The 19,568-nt window shown below is 49.1% G+C and overlaps 4 protein-coding genes across 4 annotated transcripts; 2 read left to right on the plus strand and 2 right to left on the minus strand.

The window, feature by feature from the left end:
- Positions 1-4,108: 4,108 nt before the first annotated feature.
- FSUBG_13370 (G1 S-specific cyclin pas1) lies at positions 4,109-6,238 on the plus strand (the record flags this gene model as incomplete). The annotated part of the gene is made up of 2 exons (XM_036678254.1): positions 4,109-4,484; positions 4,542-6,238. 2 exons carry the CDS (start codon positions 4,109-4,111, stop codon positions 6,236-6,238), a joined length of 2,073 nt encoding a protein of 690 aa, XP_036531155.1.
- Positions 6,239-8,423: 2,185 nt separating this feature from the next.
- On the minus strand, positions 8,424-9,528 carry FSUBG_13371 (uncharacterized protein; the record flags this gene model as incomplete). The annotated part of the gene is made up of 2 exons (XM_036678255.1): positions 8,424-9,074; positions 9,130-9,528. 2 exons carry the CDS (start codon positions 9,526-9,528, stop codon positions 8,424-8,426), a joined length of 1,050 nt encoding a protein of 349 aa, XP_036531156.1.
- Positions 9,529-10,353: 825 nt separating this feature from the next.
- FSUBG_13372 (mitochondrial inner membrane magnesium transporter mrs2) lies at positions 10,354-11,934 on the plus strand (the record flags this gene model as incomplete). The annotated part of the gene is made up of 3 exons (XM_036678256.1): positions 10,354-10,785; positions 10,852-11,480; positions 11,538-11,934. The coding sequence occupies 3 exons, from the start codon at positions 10,354-10,356 to the stop codon at positions 11,932-11,934; spliced, it is 1,458 nt and encodes a 485-aa protein (XP_036531157.1).
- Positions 11,935-13,940: 2,006 nt separating this feature from the next.
- FSUBG_13373 (DNA excision repair ERCC-4) lies at positions 13,941-16,803 on the minus strand (the record flags this gene model as incomplete). The annotated part of the gene is made up of 2 exons (XM_036678257.1): positions 13,941-16,706; positions 16,756-16,803. The coding sequence occupies 2 exons, from the start codon at positions 16,801-16,803 to the stop codon at positions 13,941-13,943; spliced, it is 2,814 nt and encodes a 937-aa protein (XP_036531158.1).
- Positions 16,804-19,568: the final 2,765 nt, after the last annotated feature.

Consider the following 19,568-nt stretch of genomic DNA (forward strand, 5'->3'; position numbering starts at 1 on the left):
AGAAGTACCCGAAGAAAAGAAGAAGCCCATGCTCACACTCACGCTCATGATGTGCAGCTGATGAGGAGTTGTGTAAGCACCTGTGGGACTAGAATCATGATGGCGGTGTCTGTAATCAGCCTTCTCATGATGAACTAGAATGAAGACAACACCAGTCATTGCACAGATGGAACGAGAGATTTTTTTCGAGGTAGCACATGTGGTGACAGTATTATCACAAAGAAGCCAGTAATTTCGATGACCAAGCTCATCGACCTTAGCTTGTTGAGATGACCGAGTCAACTCACTTATTCGGTCAATGTCCCAAGCAACCGTATGTAGCCCAAGGCTAACACGAACAGAAGAACATAATTCTCCTGGACATGGCATTGGCGACTCTATGATCATGTCAAAGCAAATGTGTCCTTGCGCTGCATGATTACCTTTGAGGCTTGTGCTTCTGCAGCGGGCAACAAACCGAGTTGCGGAGTCACGATGTTGACTAAAGCCAGGTATTTGAGGCATAGCACCCACCTAGGATGACTACAGTATCGGAACCTTTCAAAAGGACTTTAGGTCATTGTGGGATGGCTGTATTCCCCATAGGTGTCCGATCAACAAATGCCCAGAGATAATGGCGAGACCTTCTACAGTAGATCACGCGCAAGGGTGAGGGGAACAGGAGCCTTGGATTAATTGCCCTTGACAAATGCCAAACATGGTAAAAGCCAGAGGCGACACCGGACATGAACATGCGTTCAACGATTGTGATGCGATAGGGACTAGATAACTAGTATCCGTAGAACTCTATATTCGTCAATATTGTAAATGCCTCTCGCTACGATGGGTGTGCCACCGTATTTCAGTGGCAAGATACTATGTACATACATACATACATACAAACAAAGCGTTTTTTTATTGATGCTGGCGAAAGTCAACAGACGTCAAGTTTTGAAGAAGAGATCTCGGATTCTGCCAACAGACTTCATGTTCGGAGGCGAGACAAATCCAGACCAATCATTCCCACCCACATGTTTATACAATCGATTCTTTCCATTGGGCAGATTGTTCGGCTTTCATTGAATGCCTCTAGGCACAGCGTAGCTTCGAAAGGCTGAGTGAACGATGCCCGGGAAACATCTTGGCGACAAGTATAATCCGTACATTTGCCGCCAAACAAATGAGAACTGAACACCCCCTCTCTTGGCCGTATTGTAACCATCATCATGAATTGTACCAGATTTACCAATGCTCATGAAGTGGTGGCGGACAAGACGGAGGTGTGCACTATCAAGAGCTGAGGAGAAGAGTCTTCACACACTAGAGCCAAGTTTTGGAGGGCTATGCTCCCACCTAAAAAAGGCAAAGGGTTAAAGCGAAGCACTGGCTGTGAAGATTCAGCTCAGTAGCATTTAATTTGGCATCATGGCCAGGTATCAGTAGCGGTCGGGTGCTATCAGGAAAGCTCGAGGTTTCATTATGTGTGAGGCCAAGAGTCCGGAAGTACACATAAGGGGCAACCGTGCAACAACTGACTGATCCCAGGAGAAGATGACGAGAACCTAAAACGAGGATGGCCTCTTCAATTTCGAGCACAGGCAGTCGACAACTCAGTCAAGAGTCAAGCAAGGAACCAGAAAGGGTTGGTACGGTGACTAGGGTGGTCGGGACGGCAGGGATACGCGAGACGCACGAACCTGGCTGGCGTGCTAACCAAGTGAAGTGTTCAAAGATGAGGTGAGTCAAATCCAAGTCGTTGGTCATCGTCACGGAGCTCGGTACCTACCTGGCTGGCTGTAGCAATACCCTGACGAAAGCTGCAGCAGAACAGAGCACCATTCCATTACTGACAAGGCTCCATTCGAGTCCATGATGATTGCATGAAGGAAGACCTGCGTCGTGCTTGTTCTCATGTGAGGCCCATCTAGCAGGTAAAGACCAGTGTAGACTTTGGATACTAGATACATACATACAGCAGGCCTCTTCAACTGAACGATGAGTCAGGCGTTAGCGACAAGTCAACCTCATCCTTCTCCTCACACCGTACATAGTACGTGGACTTTCGATGCCAGGAAACAGAAATCCGTGGATGCCTTGAGGCCTTGATCAAGACTCGATGTCCGGGAGGTGGAGGTGGATGGCGCCGTGTAAAGGGTGGATGGTGGAGGGGAAAGACACGCGCTGTTAAATATCGAGGACCAATAAGGCGACGCCAAAAGGCAGACACGCTTTTAGGCCCATCGTGGAAGGCCACACATGTACCAGAATGCGCGATCTATGCACAGTATCGCACGGAGCTGGAAAAGAGGGGCTTCTCGTTGTCCAGTGTGAGATGCCAGGGCAGGATTGACCAGCCCACTGACTGGCTGAAGCAGCTACAAGGGCTAAGTTGTACAGTACGGATATCTCTCACAGACACTTCTGCGAGGTACAGTACCTCACGCGCTGGCCAATCTTGCAGCGCGCCGTAGGTACCGACGCTCAACTCGCCTCTCCTCCTGGTCTTGCTCACGCTTTCGTCCTCCCAGGCATTCAAAACTATGCCATAGCCCGCGGCTGCCATCTCCCGCCTTTTCCCCCTCCCCCATCGAACAGCATCATCGCCATAATGTTCGATTTCGTCCTCTGAATCCGTCCCCAAGCGACTCTCTGAAGTCTGCTCTGGATCGTGTACATCTCCACTCTCCACGGCGTCTTGTCTTCATCTTTGTTGTTGTTTTGATCTTGGTAATCTCCTCTCAAAAAAGACTTGTTCCAACCTTACTCAAACCGTACCTCTCTCAGTCAGGCCGCAGCGGCATTCATTTGCACTCTGCGACTTTTCACTCAGACTCACACACTCTCTTTGCCGCCTGACGCTGCAAAGAGTCACACTTTGTTTGGCCTCGCCTACAAATTCCAGCACAGCACTGCCTAGGTCCAGCCCAGCCGAGTCCAGCCCAGCCAAGCCCAGCCGAGCCCAAGCCTAAAAGGTTGTCCACTCGAGGGACCAACCTTGCCTCCCCCGGCCTTCGCCCGCACCCGTCCCAAACTCGTTAGGCAAGGATTATTGCCTTCTATCAGTGAGGTGATTCCACCGAGAAGTATTCTGTCTGCCACTCGAGTCACTCTTGGTGTCAGTCTCCGGACTCGCTGTATTGCTCACTTGCCCGTGGCCTCTATCACCATCCATCCCATCTTCACTTTCACTCATCTATCATCATTTCGTTCCTGTTGTTCTATTCACTTGCTTCAACCAATTTTGTTTTCCCCCTCCGTTACTGTTACTGTTTCTCTGACTCTATTTCTGGTCACCTGTACGATTTTCCCGTTCACTGTCATTCCCCTGCCAGGCTGCAACCCGCTATTCAGTTCCTTCGCCACACTCACAGTGACGAAGCTCCTGTTAGTCATCCTTGTACCGAACCAGGCACAGGCTACCACCTCGCACACACTCTAAAACGCTCTCTCCGAGATCGCCAGTTGGCTAACACCTGCCACACGCCCCCGCCGCTTTGGCTCAGAATTGCCACCGTGCAAAACCAGAAGAGTCACATCCCATAACCGCAGGCTGCCACCAACTCAACGCCTCACTCGCCCCTTAGGCCACTTAAGCAAAGAGTCACCCTCTTTCGGCCATCTAATAAACCCCTTCACCACCTCTTTTCAGGTCATCTCATCTTCAGCCACACCTTCAACAACAGTACCTTGCATAATCAACTAACACCGACTTGATATCTATTAATTCTCAACCTCCGAAATCGATTTCCACTATTCGATCGCCCTGATGGTAGCCTTGTTCTAAGACTACCATTCGCTTCCAACCTCACTCGAGATTTGAAGCATTGCCGCAATGCCTGTTGAAAAAACATATCTTATTCCTGTCGCCGTCTCCGCTTCGTCCTCCGGTCTCATCGTTTGTGTTATCAAGTCGCTTTTGCACTTCATTGTCTAGAAGCTCTCTGAAAACACAACCAAGGATATACCTCGAAGCAGCACTTACACGCGCTGCAACGGAGTATCGTTACTCGATTTCGACCCCGCGAATTTATCGGCAAACCACGATCTGATTGGTGGCTTAGCCGTAGACGGCGACTGGACAACCCCCTGAATTGATTGCAGTTCAGGATCCTTTTATTCACTATTCAACATGATGTGCGACGCAACCGTGTCGCCCGCTTATAACCCCTCCTCCCAATATGCACCCTACAACACCTCCATAGCTTCTTCCGCTTCGACTTCCACTACTTCTGTTTGGTCCGACACCACCTCTCAGATTTCCGACGACTCCTCTCTTTCCGCACACTCTTCTGACTCCGACTCTTGCGATTCCTATTTTTCGAGAAAGGCCGCCGTTGCTGATTGTAGTCTCAACTTGCGGCGTCGTGTTCAAAAGACACAGACGGACGCACTCCCCGCTGAACTACGCCAGAACCCACGAAGAACTTCAAATGCTCGCGCCGCGTGCCCCCCGGCTCTGGTCCGACAGTCTGACCGAAAAGTCAACTTCGTAGATAGCCTTGTCGGTATGTTATGACTGGATTGTGATTACTTGTTCATGCGCTTAGCCTTCACCCTTCTAGATTCGTCGACACATATCGTCGAAGCCATTTGGCCTCTCTCCTCTGTCGCCTGCCGAAATGAGCTTGGAAGTAGGGCCATTCTCCCTCTGCGCACATTCATTCAAGAGACTTTGCGCCGGTCACGAACAAGCTACTCGACTCTGCAAGTCGCTCTCTATTATTTAATTCTCATCAAGCCCCATGTGCCGAAGCATAACTTCACCATGGAGCAGCCTGAGGACCGACACGCCGATCGCGCCCTTCAGTGCGGTCGTCGTATGTTTCTCGCGGCTCTCATCCTTGCCTCAAAGTATCTTCAGGATAGAAACTATTCTGCCCGGGCTTGGAGCAAGATTTCAGGACTTCACACTCAAGAGATCAACCAGAACGAAATCGCTTTTCTCCACGCAGTTAATTGGAAGATGCATATCGTTGACGAGGTCTTCCAGCGATGGACCGACATTGTTCTCAAGTACACGCCTCCTCCGTCTGGGCCTCCTTCTCCCGGAGGTGTCTCACAGATTGTGTCCCAGCAGGTCGTGGATTGGAAGCGAATCATCTTGGGTCTGAATCCCGAGTTGACTAATCTTGCCACATTGATTCCTGTGACTCTTGCTATTCCTAGGTCAAGTGATCTTTGTGCTTTGTCTCCTCGCAGTATTCTCAATATGCCCCATCAAGCTCAGAATTCATGTGGCGATGAATCTGCGGAGGCCACACCATCTCTCAAGCCCTACAGTGCTCCCATGGCTATGGAATCAGCGGCTTCAGGATACACCTCTGGCCGCGCGGCCCCTAGTCTGGGTATGCTGCCAACTCCTCGACTTACCCCTCAGAGCAGTGGACTCTGCACTCCTGCAGCGAGTGCCGCTTCCCACATGCTTAATAAGTCTTCCGCGATGGGCTTGGCCATGGCTCAAGCCAACAATGTGAACACATCTCAGTACCTCGATCGTCTCCCTGCCGCCATGACATCGTCCCCTCAAGCCTACTGCCCTACTCGTCGATCTTCCCTCGCTACTTCAGTGTCAACAGCTTCCTCACCCGAATCGATGATTTCGGATTCGTCGCGTTCCTCGCGCTCTTCTTCCATCTCATCTTCTTCATCGCTTGTTAGCGCGACCCTCAGCTCTTGCAGGCTGGGTATGCCGTCGCGATTCCGAGCGTCGAAGTCATGTAACGAGAGATTGAGCCAGAAGCCGACGATCCCTTCGGTTCCTGAGGACCATGATGTGCACTGCGATACGTCCCCCGAGTCTTACACCGGCCCGGTTGGCAAGCTCGTGGACCTGTCTCTGGAAACCTCCTTGGCGAGACGACAGCAGGAACTTGACGATATGGCTCGCGATTCTGACGCCGCTCGTGCTCTACAGGAGCTTCATAATTATCGCGCAGCTGAGATTGTGCCCGCAACAGCCCCTAGAAGTGGCACGAAGCGAACTAGAACCGCTTCTATGGATAACTACCTTCAGGAGAACGTTCGCGAGATCCTTGGTGGTCGTTATTCTACCCAGCATTCTGCCTGGCCTGATACGTTGGTTCGCACTCGAGGCATTACCTCCGAGTCGAACCTCCAGATCCCCGTCCGTCCTAGCTTCCCTGGCACCGGCAAGCGAGTCTGCTGCTCTGCCGAAGCGGCTCGGGGCTACGAAGTTTCGTCTGTCCATCCTGCTATCGGCCTTCGGGGACCTGGTCTGTTGGAGGGTATTCTCAACTAAAAACCAATCACATGTTGGTAACGATACACTGTTTCCAACTTGATACCCTGTCGACTATAGATAAACTATACACGACTTGAAAGTCAAGAAATAATGTCGAATCAAGAAAATTCTCTTTGTTAAATATATTGATGTGGTGGGCGGAAGAAATGGGGTCTTTTGCTAAAGGGCCTTTGATACCACATATTTGGGAGATCACAGTTCTGCCGTATAGGCATCTGCCGTTCTCCCGACTTTGGGCCGAAAAGCGTGTTCATTTGCCTGCATGTCTGGAAGGGGCTAGGAGAAAGAGTGATGGCGGCGACTATCTGTTTACAAAGGGCCGTTCGGTGGTGAAGAGTACATATGTTGTATGACTAGGACGACGCTGCTTTTCTTTGTTTTGTACTTGTTACTTATTTGGCTTTACTTCGTTTGCCGGCAAGGTCCCAGAAGTGGACTTTAGGGCACTGAAAAAAGTATCGCACGACAAAGAGGAGGGGCGAGAAGTTTAAGGAAGGTAATAGGTTTGATTTGCTATCAAAACCGAGCAGACAAACCCGGTCACCCAAGAACAACGACCCCGGCGCTCAAGAAGGAATCTGCAAGGTGATCGGTTTTGCATGAACTGGAGTTCAGTTTGCGTTTTCCCTGCAATCAAGACATCCCAAGACCGCATATTGTGTTCGGAAACAGCCAAAGCTTGAATCCACTCGACCTCGTCAAAGGCAGACTTTGGGATCTCAGAAGGCAAACAAAGCAATCGATTTCGGAAGCGGACTCGAGCAAAGGAGTCCCAAGAATGATCTGAATTGAGGAGAGCGATGACGCTATGGCGAAATCTAATAGCTAGCTTGAAACAGTCCTCGCGATAGTGGACTCGTGGCAGTCATTTCCATTCCCTTATGGAACCAATTTTCGGATAGGAGAAGGACGCACGAGCAAAGCAAGACAAGCACGAAATCAAAAGCATTATGCTGGAACACTAAATTGCCTCCGCTTTTCACGCAACTGAAGCGAACCATTCACCATTTGTGACTACGTGATGCGCCAGAATCGAATTTAGACCAACATCTGCATGTCGATCCGGACTACTGAAGCCTGAGGAAGCTCGGAGAAATGAGATTCGAGAACCGGAGGAGGTAAGACATGATTCTTACCATAAAACTGTGCCTTAAAATCGTGTTTAATTCATTCAAGGTTGTCTGATCTGGTGCATGATCGAATCGCAGTCACATTCCCACAGATTGCACCCTCGAGATCTCTTCACTCGGAACTTCCAGGAACGCCGTCACAGCCGTGAAATCCCGGAATCGCGTGGTCCATTGGACATGGTGTGTTAGCGGCGTGAGTCATATCCCAACTCGCTTGGCACAGACTTGACAGTATGTTACCTTCTCTATCCCTGTCTTTGACCTCTTTTCCTCAAATGCGGTGTAAGTTACATCATCAGCAAGTCTCGTGTGAATGCGTCTGTGCATGTGAGTGTGTGTGCTTATTACGTACAGGGCTGGGCTTTGGTTGTTATCGCTGCGGGAACATCGTGAAGTTTAGTGCTACAAACAAGATAGGCTGTTGGGTGAGGTGGAGATGAAAGAAGTCTTTCATAGGCAAAGCGACATTGGAGGCAAGTTTGCTATGAAGTAAGTCTTGTTGAGTTTAGGGTGTTTCTGTATGTGACATTCTGCCCATGTTGTTACCTTGCGCTTCGTATCTTATTCATGGTGTGGAGGCTTCAGAAGATTTGGTACTTTCGTTCCAGACTCGAATCATATGAAGCCTGGTGACTTTCTATCACAAGGTGCTCCCCGATGAATCTAGGGATGTCTATTAAATACAGAAAAATACTTCTAATCATGCTGGACTCGATTCCTTATTTTGAGGCGTGGTGGCCCCGCAATCACTAGGCCTGACAAGCCTCAAGGCGTTGGGGGTTTTGTGCTGGTGATAGGATGCACGATGAGCCATTATGAGTTCACACGAATCCTATTGAACCCTAATGCGACAACATTCACTACCGTCCTGCCCCGACTCTGATGTGTTGGCTGAAGCCACCTAGGTTATGATATATGTCGACGGGCTGAATGTGGTAGCTCGAAGTGACAGTGCTTACCCAATTCTTGCGGGTGCAGATTTGGACATGAGGGGAACGGAACAGCTGGGAGGCAGTGCAGTCTCTTTGGTCAGGACGGAAGAATATCAGCCGTTATTTCGGGGAGCTTGAAGCGCCAAAGCCATCATGGAACATCCCTATCGTTCCATAGACCTGTCGAAGTATCTCTTTCGAGATGACATTATCAGCACCCCATTTGAGCCGCTGATCAATACGCCTTCTTTGCTCTCTGGCAACATCTCTTGGCAGCCCCTGACATAGTGTAGTGAGATCGATCAAATTTGTGAGGAAGACATTAGGCTCCGGTGCGTCGATAAATGCGTTACGAAGACAGTCCAGCTGAATCTCCCACGATCTATCGTGCTCTTCAAGGCCATAGACTAGCCCACCCCTGCGAAGCCAGAACAGGAGGCGTAGGTTCTTCTCGTCCCATGGACCGGTGACGAGGGTTGTAGGAATGCGTACCTTTGGATGAACATCACAGCCACCCCATGATCCAACCCTTTCGAACGGTTTCCAGGACAGAACCTCCTGATAATCAGCTTCAAAACACTCCTGTGAGTTGAAGTGCCCTATACCACCTTCGAAATCATGGCTGTTACCATAAATAAAGGGGTCACCGTCATCATCGAACCGAGGAAGGTGATGACGATAATGCTGGTCTCTGGCGTATTTTTCTACCCAGGTCTGCTGCGCTTGCAGAATCAATTCTGCTGTGATCCAAGGTAGGCACAATATGGTTGACTAAACCAATCATATTAGATTGTGAAATCCCTGAAGTATGATGATGTTGACAAACCTGGAGTTGCCAATTACCAGATACACGATTCTTATGTATTGCAGCAAACTTCTCAGGGTCACCGAACGATTGTTCCCAGGTATCTTGGAAAGCCCATATGATGAACCTGATGAGAGTAGCCGGACCAGAAAGCTTTGATCCTATGATCGGTGCGGACCGGGGGAGGGCAACATTGGCGCTGTAAAGGAATATGCTCTCCAAGATTTCGGCCGGGAGAGCCTGAATAGCCGGCCTCCAACGCGTAGATCGAGAGGCGAGGACACTTGATAGTGAGCGCTTCATTCTCTTGGAGGGGTTGATTTGGTCGTCAGGTATAGAAGCGATAGTTTGACCAAGGGATGGTTTGCCTCTAGATGGAAATTTTCGCTTGCTTCGAATACGCAGAGGTGTAAGGCCCATGGCGCAGAATTATACAAGATTTGAGAGTGATGAGAGAGTTGATGAGATGGACGAGCCTCAATGGCTTGAATTACTTCAGGCCGATATGAGCTTTAGGGAATCGCGTATGGCTCAAGTTGACAACCCAAATACATGCCCTCTCGACAAAAGGAAATAGTGGTCGTTGACCATTGAGGTGCTGGTCCTGAAAGAGTCGACCTATAGGTAGGAAGGTTGTTTGGAGGAACATTCTGCAAGAGAAAAAAATGCCATATCTCGAAGATTCAAAGGGCCAGTCGGCAAGCAAGGCGGAGGCGTAAATTCATAACGCCAACAAGAGCTAGATTTAATGATTTATCCCAAAAAAGAAAAGAGACAAGAGGTATTCAATTCATCGCATCTACGTAGGTAGGGCAAAATACCTACAAATTTGTGATTATTTAAAGAACAATTCCTCTCTCGACATGTTTGACAGATCCCAAGTAAACCTAAGGGTACGTACCTAAGCTGAATGTGGCCTGTGCACCACCCGAGTGAGACCCCAGAACCAGAACCAGTGGCTTGGTCCCGATGACTAAGGCGTCTTTTTCGACATCGACTTTTCTTGATATCATCGACAAGAGCCTGTCTTGGAAAAGAGACGCCGCATAATTTCCGATACCAATGCCGACGTAATACGGACTCCCAGTGATGCAGCCAACCCTGTGTCTTCCGGTTCCATCACGAAACCTCCTGCGATTCCTTCGGTGTCAGTCCAAGAGGGCTTTCTCGAACGCAAACCATGGCCGAACCTCGATGACCACACCAGTTCCATGTTGCCGCGCACGAACACTGGATACTCTTGCGATGCGGAAGCAATTCACAACCTTGGGTACAGCATGCCAGAGAACAGTGACCGTGCCCAGACCAACCCTCTTCCAAAGAGATCCCACTTCACGGAAACTTCAAGATTGTCATCAGCCCTGGACGTCCCAACGCTACTTCAGCACCAGTCGAGGTGTGCGCAAGTTATTCAAAGGCCAAAACCCGAACCCAGAGAACCCACCAACATGGGAACGATTCCTCAAGTTCGCAGGAAGGAAGGACAATAAGGGTTTGAAGCCAGACGATCTCCCAAACCATGACGAATATTCTGATGGCTCGTCAATCTTTAACAATCGGCGTACACTCGCGGCCAAAGCTGCATCTGAGCCTCGACTGCGATGCACGGAGGTTGACGAGCATGGGAACGTAATTCTTGTTGATGGAGAATTCAAGAAGACTGAGCTTATTGCTAAGGTACGGTTGTCTCGGACGCAAGGAAAGTTTTCAAGAATATAACAACTAACAATATATATTTTCAAGTTCGGCTTATTGCCTCGAGATTTGCGAAAGATTGACTCATCAACCTTGCCTCATATCCTTATTCGCCCCTCGGCCATTTTGCTAAACCTACTCCATCTCAAGGTTCTGATCAAACATGACCGAGTGCTTCTATTCGATATTTACGGCTCAAAGACATCGTACCCCCAATCGGCCTTCATGTACGACTTGCAGGGCAAACTCCAACAGAAGAATTCACAAGCATCAGGCGCTCTGCCATATGAGTTCCGGGCATTGGAAGCGGTGTTGACCTCAGTGACGTCTGAACTTGAAGCCGATTTCGAAGCGGTGCGGGAGCCGGTCATGCATATTCTTAGCGAGCTGGAGGATGATATTGACCGAAGCAAGCTCAGAATGCTCCTTATTCTATCCAAGCGAGTGAGCACCTTTGAGCAAAAAGCAAAGTTGGTCCGGGATGCCATCGAAGACCTCCTCGAAGCCGACGATGATCTCTCTGCCATGTACTTGACGGAGAAAACACACGATCTTTACAGGGGGGAGGATGACCATACCGAGGTTGAGATGCTTTTGGAGTCTTATCACAAGCTGACTGACGAAATCGTGCAAGAAGCTGGCAACCTTGTCTCGGGCATCCGAAACACGGAGGAAATGTAAGGAACCCTTACCCTTGACTTAATGCTGATCATATTACTCACACACAAATGTAGCGTTCGTGCAATTCTGGACGCCAATCGAAACGCTCTCATGTTGCTTGATCTAAAATTCAGCGTTGGGACGCTGGGCCTAGCCATGGGAACGTTCCTCGCTGGCCTCTACGGCATGAACTTGGAGAACTTCATCGAGGAGACAAACTGGGGCTTCGCTGGCGTCACTGGCGTTTCAGTCGTCTTCTCGCTTATCGTTTGCTGGTATGGCCTAACGAAACTGCGCCGCGTGCAGCGCATCAAGATGATGGATGGCGAGCGACCGCGTATCCCCCGCGGGCAGGCCTATTTCCCCGATGATCGCTCGGCGCTGGGGCTCCTCGATAACAGGAACCGCGAAATGTTGAGGCGAATCAACATGCAGAAGGCCGTATCGCAAAAGAAGAAGTGGTTTGCATGATTTGGCGTTCAGACAGACCTCCACTATGTTATTGCAAAATTAGATTCCCTGGATCAGTGGCACGGATTCAGCCACGTGTATTAACTAACTAGATATTTCTGGAAACTACTAGATACCTACTCATCTCAATGAGGCTGGAGTTGAAGCGAAAGATACCCAAATGCGGACAGCACACACACATCCTGACAGGCATCACCCTCCGTGAAGACACTGCAATCTCGGACCTTAATGGCACATCGTAAATATGACGACCAATGAGGCCACCAGCACAAGGCCAAGAAAATCCAGATTCCCCCATTTCGTCCATCTCGGGGGTTCGATCGTCGTGGTGACACCAATGCCCTATCGATTGATCTCATCATGACAGTGTGACGTCAGAAAAGATTCCTCTTTAGCCCTCCATTAGACCTCGTTTAATCAAAACCTGGTCCTGGTCAATGGCGGCTGGCTGGTCAGATTGAAATTAAGGTGGTGTTGCGTTACAACACACAATCTGTAGGTGGATAGGGGAGGGGAGGGAAGGGTAAATCAGTCGAGCCATTTTGCAGGGAATTCTCTCCAACGATTGATTGCCCTGACGTCGAACGTAACCTCAAACAAACCCGCAACGGGCTACAGCGGTAATAAGACATAACAGGCCTTGTTTTCTTGGAGGAGTAGCCACATTAGGGACGTCATCATGATGCTACAGCCAATCATGGTGACCTGTCATTTAGCCACAGCCGTTAGTGTGGCTGGTGGCTGGGTCATGAGGGAATCGGAGATCGCAAACTGACGTCAGGAAATAAACATGACGGAGGAAGGTATGATCCAAGAAAAAGAAAAAGAAGAAAAAAATATGCAGCAGGAGCAATGACCAGCGCAACAAATTTTACATATATAAGGATGTGACCTCGAATAAACTTTATCTTTCACAACACCAACTTCAGACCTACAACAGAATCTCAGCCTTGTCTAAAAGCTCATCAATCGCAACCAACCAAACACATACACAAAGTACCTACATCACCTACTACAACACCTTTCAAATATTCACAATGGGCGGTGTTATGTCTTGCGTAAGTTGCGCCCCATAGATTCCCTCCAGGAGGAACATACCATATTGGTCTACACATCAAACTCAACCGAATCACCACTAAGCCCATTTCCTCTCTTTCTCTCTCACTCTCACTCAGCCTCTACTTCTTCCACTCACTCACTACTTTCGTTGCCCCTCCCCAGTCGCTGTCTTCTCCTCCACCCCCACTCTTTCAGCCTCGCCTCGAAGACATCACTAACAAGCCTCTCCAACAGATCCGGTCATGCCTCCAGACAATTGGGGATATCATTATGGCAATTATCGGGGGGATCGGTCGGATTTTGACAGCCATCGTCAACGGTGTGGTAAACTTTATCGGAATTCTGGTCCGCTTCTTAACCTGTGGCTATTGCGGTTCGAAGGGAGGCCGAGCGAAGCGCCGGGGAGGCTCTCACATGAGGACGACGAGAGTTTAGACGATGAGACATCAGGGCGAATTTATTTGTGATACCAATTTGATAAAGGAGAAGGTTTGGGGGTGGGGAGAGCTATGTTAGTTTGCGGAGGAGTCTGCTACGGCCGTTTGAGATTTCTTTTCTGATTTCTTTGATTTTCGTCTGTCAGCATCAGGATACCCAATCCTCACGATTTTGGGCAACAACTTCGATATTGCTACAGTCCGATGGTGCTCAGTTTGAATTCCACTGGTGATTTACTTTGATTTCTGTTGGTATTAGGGCCGGGGGAGAGGGGGGAGGCAAGAAAACTTAAGACCTTTATCCTAAGTGATGAAAAGACTTAGACAACTTAGTCTAAGTTCTCCTAAACTTAGACTAAGTTTATTTTGACATACTCTTCTAAAGTCTTCTATTTCCTTGCTCCCCGAGGTGAGGGTGGTGGCTGGAAATCGAGTCCACTTATATTGTTTATTGTCTCACTCTGTTCTACATCCTGCGGCATATTGTACGGCTTTGACATTGGCTTGGTATTAATCGTCTTCTTCCATGACGTTGCGGTTAAAAAATCCATGAATCTGTCGTCCAGCCGTTGTGCCGACCAAGGGTGCCAGTTCTTGGACCGTCATGTTGGCAACTTCACGAATACTCTCAGTCTTGAGCACCAAATTCTTGATGTTTTGTGGAGTCACGCCTGGCACGATGGCAAGCATATCCTGGGGCTCCTGGTTAAAGGCTTGCTCCTCGGCCCTTGTATCCTTATCCAAGCCAGCCCTGACAGCGGCTATCGGATCTGGCTCTTCCTCCTGAGTCTTCAGGGATTCAAAGATCTCAGCCGTCTGGTACGGAGACGAAGACCAGATGATGCGTAACTTTGGAAACGCTAGTGTCAGTAGTACTAACTTGGATTGGAGGTCGGATGACATGTTGGTCGGAGCGACACTGTTCAAGCTTCCCGATAAATCGGCAAATGGCTCCAGAGTGAAGGACTTATTCTGGTCAAACTCGATGAGCAGCATCACACTTTTATAGTACTGAAACATAGTCTCGGCTTGACTGTAGAGTCGGCCATCCTTGAATGACGAGATCAAATCACTGATGGATTTCCGTTCTACACAGATATTTGGTGATAAGATGTAATCACCAACTGTGAGCATGCATGGTACAATGACCATGGAGCGGCCGTGGAGGAGAGATGGTAGAGAGGAACGGAATTCTCGTACGTCTACCACGACACGTGGTGGCTCAGCAGTTGCTGCAAGCCTTCCACCACCAGCAATACGTGTGTTGACGGTACGAAGAAATGCCTCTTCAGGATCCTCAGCGGGGTCCACGGTCATGACAAGGGACATGCTTGCCCTCTCCTTGATGAGTTTCGTAAATGCATCTTTCTCTCGTCGGACGGATGACAGGTATTTTTGTTCCTCCACTGAGCCACCGTAGTACATAAAGTATACCCTCACGTTCCTGTCGTTATGCGATGACCGGTACACTTCAACTCGACGAATGAAGGCGGCGTCTGGCTCATACATAATTATGTATCGCGGCTTGGTTTCCTCAAGAACATGCTCGTCCTGATCTCCATCATATGCGTGGATGACGACTAGGTCTTGCATATCATATAATTTGAAGTACTCCTCCATGTTGTCGAGGGGATCTGCTACAACGTCTTCCTTCTGCTGTGCTTCCTCTTCTGTAATCTGTACCTCAGCCATGAGATCGGCAACTTCTCCCGGCTTCTCAATGTACTGCATGATACTGCCATTCTCAGCACGACCCATGCTTACGCCGGCATTTCCTCCGCCGCGCATTCGTCGTCGCTTGTTTGCAGGAGCCTTTCCACCTCTTGACCCTGCAAAACCTGGACGAGTGTCCGTGGCTCCATTCAGGGCCTTCTGGTTTTCGGAAAAGAGAGTGGCGCTGACCTGAGCAAATTGTCTCTTCCATTTCAAGTAGTTCCTCAATCGCCTTCGCATCATGAACGCTGCAGAGGGCTTGTCCTCATCTTCATCGTCCTCATTTGCTCGTTTCTCCGTCTTGGGCTTGACGTGCATGGTTTGTAAGAAGTCTCGCAACTGCCTGCAAGTATCGGTATTTGAGCACATGATCAGGATGGTGCCGTTGGAGTCGTCTCGAACTGGAGGCTCAAAGTACAGATCGCGATCAATTTCCTCCAGGACCTCAGCTAAAAGCGCCCATTTGGGTAGCTCTTCGAGAACAGGCCTCAGGGAGTCGATGTTGTCTTCCCGAGCCGCATCCTTGGCACTAGCGGAATATACTCTTCGTCTTGCCGTGTCGAAAATGGTCTGAGCAGCATCAAGGAAAAGCCATGGTGATTGTGTTTGCCGGGTCGATCCTGGAGGTGGGGAGTGGGCGGCATGAATGGTATCCAAGTGCTGAAGGAATGAAACAGCATCATATGCCAGAATAGAGTTGAGCATGGTTCTGAGAACAGTCAAGTCATTCACAATCTGTTTCGTCTTCCAGCTCACACGGTGCCAGTTGGGATCTAACTGTCTCCGAACCATGATGTCAAAGTTCTTGAGAAGAGCGCTGTCGAGGTTCCAGTCGTCCATTTCCAGGCCACTGTTGCCTTTCTTGAGCTCGTGAATACTGACTTCAACACATTCCATTATGGCGTTTTGAATCTCACGCATCGAGTCTGTCATAGGGACTTCGAGTTCGATAACTTCGGCCTTTTTCTTTCCTTCCAGAGATTGCGCGACTGTGACGTGAAATCGGGGCCAGAGCGAGGCTTTACGCAGAAAGAGATTCCTCATCATAGTGGCCAAGGGTGAGAAGCCAGTGGTGAAGGGATCGGGGTTGTCAGAAAAGGCTTTCAAAAACCCGATCTTGTTCTTTTGGCGGTAAACTCTCAAAATGAAGGCCTCGAGGGATGTTGCGACAACGCGATCGGCATGAAGAACAACAAGACCTGTGATTGATTCAGGATTCAGCAGACCTGTGAGAAGGTCCACCACTAGAATACGCGATGTGATGCTGAAGATTCCGCCTCCAGAGTACATCTTTTCCCTTGCACCGACGCTCTGAAAGTCTGTGTTCACGACTGTCAGGCCACGCGCTTTCGGGGACATGCTGATGGCTGCATGTTCGGCCAATGCCTCTCCAATCCAGCCATTTTCTCGTTCATCAGCGGCGACTATGACAATTAAATTGTTCCCGCCGGCGTCATACGAATGGAGGAGATTGTTGACAAGGCGCATCAGCCCCAGGCCGCGTGCGATAACGACAAGCTCATCTTCAGCACGAAGCTCCTGGAACAGAGTCTGTTGGTATTCCTAAATCAATGAGCAAGGGATCATACTTGAAAGTCATGGACAAGCCTACAAGTGGGAGTGAAAGCTTCACTGGCTGGGGAGCATTACTTGCAGACATGCGGGCCACCCAAATGTTGGAGTTGACAGACGATGTGTTGAAGGGATTGATGAAACGACAACCTGCTATAGTCGTGAATGATGTATTGAATGAAGATCTTAGCGGGGAGCTAGAGCCATGCCCGGCGGGGAATGTGTAAGTTGCATGCATAAGACAGAGCGGCCGTGATGGAAATGAATGTCGATTGGCAATTATGGTATTTATAGATTCGTAGTTTTCGAGACAAAATGAAAACCACTTGCGGTGCATTATTTTCAAAGCCTTTTATTTATTCATTTAGAATGATCAAATGTGTTGTGCTGATCATGTTTGTCCGCCTGTCTCATACCAGCGGCAGCGTCACGTCCTCGCTATCTAAGATTTACAGTACTGTACCTGCGCCAGCTTAGCCATGCATGGGATTAGATGTCATCTGTTTTATTATACGGTAGGGTAGAGAACCCCGTGTCGCATATCGGGATTGACATGCGGGCGAAACTACTGCAAAACATTGCAATTATACGCAGCTGATCATTCCTTAATAGAACACAAATACCATGGCCAAGTCCCTAGTCTATTCGGTAGCCACGCTATTTCAGATGTCATGATAAGATGAATACAGCTTAATAAACCCTTTGAATTCTTGGAACTCTCCAGACATCACGAAGAGGCACATAACTCTGTCAGCGTTAAAGATAGAACCCCCATTTTCTCTGTTTCGCATTCCTGAGACCAAGTTGGCCAAGTTGTGATACCTACCTACCAAGGTAATTGTCGTCCTTGATTTTCTCATTACATAGCGATATCCACTTACACACATTGTGCACACCATAACCACCATCTCCACGTCATTGTTCAAGATCCTGCAGTGTCCTAGATAGCACCTAGCTATGCAGTGATCTCAAGAGTCGGCGATTTTGGGAACACAGGACCAATAAGAAGTTGTATACATCCTCTTGTGACACTTCCCTAAAGAGTTTGCGTTTCTGGTTGTCGCAACATGCGCCACAGAAAGGTCTTACGTAGTCTGGCCAGACAAGACGACGTCATCGCTTCATGATATGGGCGGGCCAGCGACTACAAAAAGGCGTTGACGACCTAGATTTGAGCAGCCACAAGATCTCGAATCAACTCAACAAAGAAACTAGATCACGACAAGAACCCTGAACTTTCTTAAACCAACCGCCAAAACAACAATCAGAATGACCGGCACCGAGCAACAGAAGGAGGTGAGTTGACTGCCCTGTACTGAAGCTTAGTTCCTGAACCCAACACTGACCGTTTTCTTAATAGGGCGAGAAGCAATTCTCCATCCAGCCCATCAAAGATGAGGCCAAGGACAAGGTCTCTGCCTTTAACGCCCACCCCGGACCCGCCGTACCCAAAGATATGCCCCAAGAAGAGGACACCAAGGAGGAGCGCAAGGCCAAGATGGAGGCTTTGAACAAGAAATAAGCGGCCGACTTCTGTGGCAGAAGTCGCCTTTGTTGCCATGACTGTATGACTATACGTGGAATTGGGACTGGGTTACTTTATTACGATTTATTTATACAACACTCAAGACGTTTTGCCATGACTTGCATTGGAACATGTCGATTGCTTGCTAATCGTAGTCTCATGCTGGTATCATGGTACTGACCAACGGCAGCCTCGGAACCCCCTGCTGACACGCAGCCATCCAATATCTGCCCCTCATCATTAGTAGTCTCGATTTGGACCCGAGACAAGACTCGTACGGTCAGACATTTGGGCTAATCAAGACTACTAATTATATCAGAATACATATATTTACATACACCCAGAGGCATGTAAGCATTTGTTCTCGCCGCCTCTCGAGATGTTCCGTTTTTTGTCGATGGGCAGTATAACATTATCTTCATAAATACACAAGCTCGACAGCCTAGATGCCCCTAAAAGCTCCACTACCTTAGACAACTGCAGTTATCTACTAATAACCCAAGTATCTACTAAGATACCTTACCTGGTAGGTTGCTAAACTCTGGCTGCCCAACAGTCGACTGGTGCCATGCGAATTTTCTAGAACCTGGCAAAGTGGCTGAAGCGGTGAACCATTCGATAGGTAGGTACCTGATGCATTGTGAGTTGACCGCTTGCGTTGCATGTCACAGTCACAATTATCGCCATAAAACCGTGACTACAGTACTACCTTAAGCTTCCAATTCCCTCCCGCCCACCAAAAAGCAAACTTGTCAAGACGTGAGCCTAGGTTGCCCCGCCCCGAGAACTACAGTACCTACAGTACTTGAAGTGGCTGTGGTACAGTACATACCTACTTACTAACCTAAGGTGTGCTTCTGCAAGGGTTCTAGCCTGTGGCTGGTGCTCACTTCTCTCGTTGTGGACTGGACTCTGGCTCTTCACACATCATCCCAATCGACCGTTGGCTGTTCCCCACGGACGACGAACACCTTTTGACGTGCGGCGACCATCCGTGCTCACCTGCGCTATTCGAGAGAGATCCCTTTCTACTCAAGCCCGAAAGCTCGGGCGCTGCTCGCACACTCTCTTGATCATATATATCTATCCAGCGACAAGAGCTTGCACCATCCATACCGCACGATTTCGGTTGCCTCACGCGAGCGCCAAGCGATTCTGACGAGCTGCTGGAAGAGGAGAGACCAGACAAGCGCCACTCCGCGCGTCCAGTCCAGGCGACAACCGACGAACTCATCTCACCTTTGGCTTATATCCTTCGTTACTGTTTCTCTGGCACATTCGACAACACGACACTGCTACAGTAATCAATACTCGATTGCGCCGCCACA

This window comes from Fusarium subglutinans (genome assembly GCF_013396075.1).
Source record: "Fusarium subglutinans strain NRRL 66333 chromosome Unknown NRRL66333_c0000336, whole genome shotgun sequence".
Taxonomy (NCBI): Eukaryota; Fungi; Ascomycota; class Sordariomycetes; order Hypocreales; family Nectriaceae; genus Fusarium; species Fusarium subglutinans.